This window comes from Pinus tabuliformis, chromosome X (assembly GCF_031772625.1).
Source record: "Pinus tabuliformis cultivar Carrire ecotype Pingquan chromosome X, CPIR1, whole genome shotgun sequence".
In the NCBI taxonomy this organism is placed as follows: Eukaryota; Viridiplantae; Streptophyta; class Pinopsida; order Pinales; family Pinaceae; genus Pinus; species Pinus tabuliformis.
In genome coordinates, this window is record NC_142308.1 from 462,667,135 (window position 1) to 462,674,326 (window position 7,192).

Sequence of the window (7,192 nt, forward strand, 5' to 3'; positions counted from 1 at the left end):
CAAACGCTTATATATCTAGTCAGTAGATTTCCAAGATGAGCGCCACATTTTCTGATTTGCTGCCTCTGGGAGTGTGATGTACCGTGTACTCTTTGTTTCCACGTTCCCGCACAGCCGGTTCGAAAGAAAAAAACCGTCAATGGGTGGCCCTATTTACATTCCCGCTGCTTCTTGATATCCGGAGTGATATCTGCACTTTATCGTCACTCTGCACTTTTAGCGGAGTGATATATGCGGAGTGATATCTGCACTTTTCAAATTTCTATAAATTCACCTTTCTCCTCCTTCCTGCTGCATAACTGCCCAAGGAGCAACCCATTTGACACTGTGGCTGTTGTAGTTATTTGAGAAATGGAGCTGGGGAGTGAAGCTTGCGCATCTTCTTTGCTAGCATTCATTTTAGGTTTACTATGGATGGCAATGACGATACCAGTAGAAGCCGCTCAGTTGAATAATATGGCACATTATGCATATTATGGCGGACGTGCATCCTCTATGTCTCAGAACTATAAAGATGCTCTCACCAAATCCATTCTTTTCTTCGAAGGTCAGAGATCTGGTAAGCTTCCTCCCAACCAGCGGATGAGATGGCGAGGAGATTCCGCCCTTTCGGATGGATCTGCAGTAAACGTATATTCAGTCATCCCTTCACTCCACACATTGAACAGTTTTCTAATCTGGATTCAATATTGGCATCTGGATGAGCTGTTTTGATGGTTCCTCCTTTAACATTTGATTTCATATTAAATTGCATTGCAGGTGGATTTGATGGGAGGATATTACGACGCAGGAGACAATGTGAAGTTCGGCTTCCCAATGGCTTTCACGACTACCATGCTGTCATGGAGCGTTTTGGAATTCGGAGAGTACATGGGAGATGACCTCGACCATGCAAAAACTGCCATCCGTTGGGCCACAGACTACCTACTTAAAGCCGCTGCACATCCCGGTGTTCTTTACGTCCAGGTAATGCAGATATTCTTTTTACGCTACAAACATACAAAGAGAGGAGCGCGGGCGGTGTTTATCTGTGTATATTATGGATATATTGACACACACTGTAGCATGTACTATGGAATCATGTAGATATTGACAGACACTGCAGAATGTATTATGGAATCATGGATATACACATATTGACACATGATGAATGGTGAATAAAAGTACAGGTAGCCGATCCGAATATGGATCACAAGTGCTGGGAGAGGCCCGAAGACATGGACACACCTCGCAATGTCTATAAAATAGATGCTGAACATCCAGGCTCTGACGTTGCCGCAGAAACTGCTGCAGCTCTTGCAGCTGCGTCCATGATATTCAGCACAACGGACCGTACTTATTCTCAGCTTCTCTTTCAAACTGCAACGCAGGTATAATAACAACGATTGAAAGAGCTCAAATTCTTATCTTTTCATTCACCTCACCGTCTTTGTTGTTTGTTGAGACAAGGTATTTGATTTCGCGGATAAACACAGAGGCGCTTACAGTGACTCCCTCCAGTCGGAAGTTTGCCCCTTCTATTGCTCTTACTCAGGATATCATGTGAGTGCTCCCTCTATCTACCGGGAATATATTTGAAGTAATAGAGAATAATAATATGATCCTCACTACATCGTACTCTTTTGCTTGCAGGACGAATTACTGTGGGGAGCAGCATGGTTGCAAAAAGCCTCAGGGAGTGTATCATATCTCACCTACATTCAATCAAATGGCCAGACTTTTGGCGCGGACGACAATGTCAATTTATTCAGCTGGGACGAAAAGCATGCAGGAACCAGAGTTCTTTTGGCTAAGGTTAAATTATGCACCAAACTACAGTCATGCTCCTAAGTATATTGGATTAAGCACGCATCATTATATCTGTTTCTACAATCTTATTGTTCACCCCAAATGTTGCCTACGGTGTGCAGGAATTTCTGACAGAAAATTCCAAGTCCCTTGAGGTATACAAGGGCCATGCTGACAACTTCATTTGCTCTCTCTTGCCCGGAACACCATCTTCTCAGGCGCAGTACACACCAGGTTAATCTTCATGAGAATCAACAATACTGACTTAGAGTATCCACCTTGTAAATACTAGGGTAACTTATTTGATTAAAGTCTAGGGTAACTTATTTGGTTTGAGATTTTGCAGGGGGGCTGCTCTTCGAGATGAGTGATAGTAATTTGCAATATGTGACGTCCACAACTTTCCTGCTTTTTACTTATGCAAAATACTTAAGCGTTTCCAACCAAGTGGTGAGATGCGGGAACGTCATAGCTACTCCAACCCGGATACGTACTCTTGCGAAAAGACAGGTACAATCACTCAGTATGCGTAGACGGCGCTTTTAGGCCTACTCGTGATCGTTATCTTCTAAATTATATTTCTTAACAGGTGGACTATATACTGGGAGACAACCCTCTGGGAATGTCATACATGGTGGGCTACGGCGCCAAGTTTCCAGAACGTATACATCACAGGGGTTCGTCGTTGCCGTCCATATTCAACCATCCCCCAAAGATTTCCTGCAACGATGGCTTCCAGTCGTTGTATAACAACGGTCCCAACCAAAACATTCTTGTCGGTGCGGTAGTTGGAGGACCCGACAACAATGACCGCTTTTCCGACGAGCGCAATGACTATGCGCACTCTGAACCCACCACTTATATCAATGCTCCATTCGTCGGTTGCCTCGCCTATTTGGCACAGTTCGGATCTTCGTTTTAGTAGCTGCAGAATTCTATACTTCCGTCACGTTGCCATATTGTTACACTTCTCAGTAACAATATCTTATAAGGTCGTAATTTCTCTATATGCTTCTGCGGATATAAAATTTGCGCCCTCTGCATCTGTTTTTTCTTTGCTTTGTTCTGGCAGGATGGAGGTGATCTCCATCATTACCTTCACCTATTAGTTGTAGTAAAAAATGGTTTGACTGACAAGCCGGTGGATCCAATTTAGAGTCCCTCAGTTTCATGTAATCTCACACTTATATTTGCAGTCATATTTGCAATGTTTCTATGAACATAGGTTTAATTATATCCACATGGTGGAGATTTCAACATTTCTTTCAATCTCACACTTATATTTGCGGTCATAGTTGGAAAGTTTCTATGAACTTACGTTTAATTATATCCCCATGGATGTAATCTCACACTTATATTTGCAGTCATATTTGCAATGTTTCTATGAACATAGGTTTAATTATATCCACATGGTGGAGATTTCAATATTTCTTTCAATTCCATCTCACACTTATATTTGCGGTCATAGTTGGAAAGTTTCTATGAACTTACGTTTAATTATATCCCCATGGTTGAGATTTCAGTATTTCTTTCAATTCCTTTGGGATGTAGATTTCAAAATAGGACTCACGTAATTGCAGCAACTTCGAATTGATAAAACGTTCTTAAATATACATGAATTGATAAATGTTGAAATGTAATTTCAACTGCAGCTTCATTTAACGGCGACCGTAAAACCACGAGGCTTATTGCACTGCTTTTCATGTGCAAGTGGTATTCTCTCAAACGCCCCCGCTATTGTACACCTTTCAACGCGTGTCCACGGTACTTTTTCCAAAACCACTTTTTATCGGGACGTAACGTTTGTTTGATTTGACCAAGTGATAACCGTTGGATTGAGATGAAGGCTGTCATGCCTGCGTGAAATTTTTGTTTGACCGCAAGTAAAACAATAAGTAAATGTTCGTAAATATAGGTAAAAGTTTTTAGTTCATTTTGTACGGGAGTATAGCATGATTAAAAGAAAGGTATGGGCACAAGTAAACATTGGTAAAAACCATTTAATTTTTATGTTTTTTTGCACAGGAATATGGTATAGGTCAACGTATTGTTATGTGTTTTTCGTTATTGTGTGGTTCATAACATATGCAATGTAATGTGAAGCAAAAAAACAAAAAATGAGAACGCAGGAGTGTGTGAGGTAGCTTGAGAGGCGTAGCTTCGCAAGATAAAATTTTTTGTTGGAAGATTGAAATGTATTGCAATGAAGTGAAGTGCGCAGCACTGTGAATGTTTTTTTTTGGTTGAAATGTAATGTAAGGAATTACATTTACAACAGTAAATGTAAGAAATGTTTTATTTACAGCAGTGTGTTAATTTTTAAGAAACAGAGTATTACTCTCTGTTGCAGAGACAGAGTAATTTTTTTTTTTGGAGCTGGTGTAATCCCTCTATGTGAGGAAGAAGTTTGTATCAGGCATTTTATTAATGAATACAAGTTTTATTTGTATGTGGAAAACTCTGTCTGCTTAGAAATTTTTTTTTTGCTTCACTGTGTTAAAGATCGTGTGGAGAAAATAGAGTATTATTCTCTGTTCAGTGATTTTGTTTTGGAATTTACCAGAAAATTCCCAACAGTGGTATTAGAGCTTGTTCAGGCTCTTTGAAGGTGTCAAAGAAGCTGAAGGAAGGATTTCTTGCTGCAACAGCTTCTCCAGCAGAGTGAAGACACAGTCAAGAAAGGATCCAGGTATTTCTCAAAGTTTTTTTTTTGTGTTGCTGCTGAAGAAACAGTCAGTTATTCTAAATACACATTCAAATATTTGAAGCATAGTTAAGAGTGCAAGAATGGATGGAACCAGCACCAACACTAGCATGGGTATTTTTAATACTCAGCTCCCACAGTTTAATGGAAAAAACTATGACTATTGGGAAATAACCATGAGAGCCCTGTTTGCCTCACAAGATTTATGGGAATTAGTTGAAGATGGATTTGAAGAACCAGCAGATGAAGAAGAGTTTAATAACTTGACACAGGCAGAGAAAGATCTGTTGAAGAGTTATAAGAAGAAGGACTCAAAAGCCCTCGTATTTTTGTATCAAGCAGTGCATGAGAGTGTGTTTCCAAGGATAGCAGTAGCCAAGACATCCAAAGAAGCATGGCAAACTCTCAAGACAGCCTATCAAGGCATGGAGAAAGTGAAGACATCAAAACTACAGTTGCTCAGGAGAGATTTTGAGAACCTATGCATGAAGGAGTCAGATAATATTGACTCATTCTTCACACATGTGATTGGTCTAGTCACACAGATAAGATCTCATGGAGAAACTCTTGAAGAAAGGAGGATTGTGGAGAAACTATTGAGGGTCCTACCTTCAAAGTTCGATGCGATTGTCACCACCATAGAAGAGACAAAGGATCTCACAAGCTTTTCAGTTGATGAACTTCATGCATCACTGATAACACATGAGCAGAGGTTGAGTAGAAATGAAAACTCATCTCTAGAACAAGCCTTCAAGACCCAGATGTCCTTTGGAAGAGGAAGAGGTCAAGGTAGAGGAAACAAGAGAGGAAGAGGCAAAAGCCAAAACAGAGGTGGAAGGAACAGTGCAACAAATGCTCAAGGAAGAGGCAACAATCCAAATCAGAACCAAGGCCAAGGTAGCAATTAACAAAGTGGACAACATCATGCTCAAGGACAAAGGTATGAAGAATCCAATGTCCAATGTTATTATTGTAAAAAATATGGGCATTATGCAAATGAATGTAGGAAGAAGTAGCATGATATGAGTAATAGATTTAGTGCAAATATCATTAGAGAAACTATCAGCCAAGATAATGTGTTGTTAGCTTGTAATATGGCTGAAACAAAGAGTGATGATATATGGTTTCTAGATTCCGGTTGTAGTAACCATATGACAGGAAACATAGCCCTATTTTCTGCTTTAGATCAGAGTGTGAAGTCACAAGTCACACTTGGGACTGATAGTAAAATTTCTGTTATGGGAAAAGGAAAAGTAAAAATATTTACAAAAAAAGGTGAAAAGAAAACCATAGCAGATGTCTATTATATTCCTGGAATGAGATGTAACCTCTTGAGTATTGGACAGCTTGTTCAAAAGAGTTACAATGTTTTCTTTGAGAATGATGTATGCACCATCATGGATAGAGCACCCAACAAAAGATGCATTGCTTAAGTGAAGATGACAAGGAACAGGATGTTTCCTCTCAGGATAAAGGCAGATTTGAAAAATAAAGAAGTAATTGCAGCAATTACCCAAGAGGCTTTCCAAAGCATACCAAAGGATGAAAATTGGTTGTGACACTTGAGATTTTGACATCTCAACTTTGGAGGTCTTAACTTATTGAGTAGAAAAGGAATGGTAAGAGGATTACCATTGATAGAGAAACTGGACAGCCTTTGTGAAGGTTGTATCTTGGGGAAACAACACAGAGAAAGTTTTCCATCAGGGAAAAGCATAAGGACAAAGGCACCCTTAGAGATTGTCCACTCAGACTTATGTGGACCGATGCAAACTCCATCACTAGCAGGCAGCCAATATTTTCTAACATTCATTGATGATTTCACCAGAAAGACTTGGGTTTACTTTCTAAAGAACAAATGTGAAGTGTTTGAAAATTTTCGAAATTTCAAAGCACTTGTAGAAAATCAAAGCGGGCTGCATATCAAATTTCTAAGAACTAACAGAGGAGATGAGTATATGTCCAAGGAATTCCTACGATTTTGAGAGAAAATGGAATACACAAACAATCTTCCACAAGGTACACTTTGTAGCAAAATGGAGTAGCTGAAAGAAAAAATAGGACCATCATGGATATGGCGAGGAGTATGTTAAAGGCAAAGCATTTGCCAAATGAATATTGGGCTGAAGCTGTACACTGTGCAATATATATTTTGAATAGGTGTCCTACAAAAGCAGTCATGAACAGAGTGCCGGAAGAAGCATGGAGTGGGAGAAAGCAAGGAGTCACCCACAGGAAAGTTTTTGGATGTGTGGCTTATGCACACATTCCAGATCAGCTAAAGAAGAAGTTGGACAACAAAGGGGAGAAATGTATTTTCATTGGATACAGTGAGGAATCCAAAGCTTACAGGTTATATATCCCATCTACCAAGAAGTTATTTGTGAGCAGAGATGTTCAATTCATTGAGGAGGAAGCTTGGGATGGAAGCAGAGAGAAAACAGTGAATGTTAAAAATTGTTTGTCTCATGATGAAGACGATGAGGAGATGGCTGAAATACATCCCCAAACAGTAGCGCCAACACAAGGACAACAAGAGACACCCTTGAGGAGAAATGAAAGTGCTTCTCCAAGCACACCACAAGGAGGAAATTCAAGTCTTCAAGCACTTGTACATCAAATGAAAGAGGTAAGAAGTTCATAAATTTAAGTGACATTTATGATGAAGGTATGAATTCTTTGTTTGGTTTATATTGTCAT

At 39.7% G+C, this 7,192-nt stretch overlaps 1 protein-coding gene across 1 annotated transcript; it reads left to right on the forward strand.

The window, feature by feature from the left end:
* Positions 1-312: 312 nt before the first annotated feature.
* LOC149140630 (endoglucanase 1-like) lies at positions 313-2,862 on the forward strand. Its single transcript, XM_089453243.1, has 8 exons — positions 313-630; positions 760-966; positions 1,170-1,370; positions 1,450-1,542; positions 1,633-1,794; positions 1,911-2,022; positions 2,135-2,298; positions 2,378-2,862. Exons 1-8 carry the CDS (start codon positions 352-354, stop codon positions 2,708-2,710), a joined length of 1,551 nt encoding a protein of 516 aa, XP_089309369.1. The 5' UTR covers positions 313-351; the 3' UTR covers positions 2,711-2,862.
* Positions 2,863-7,192: the final 4,330 nt, after the last annotated feature.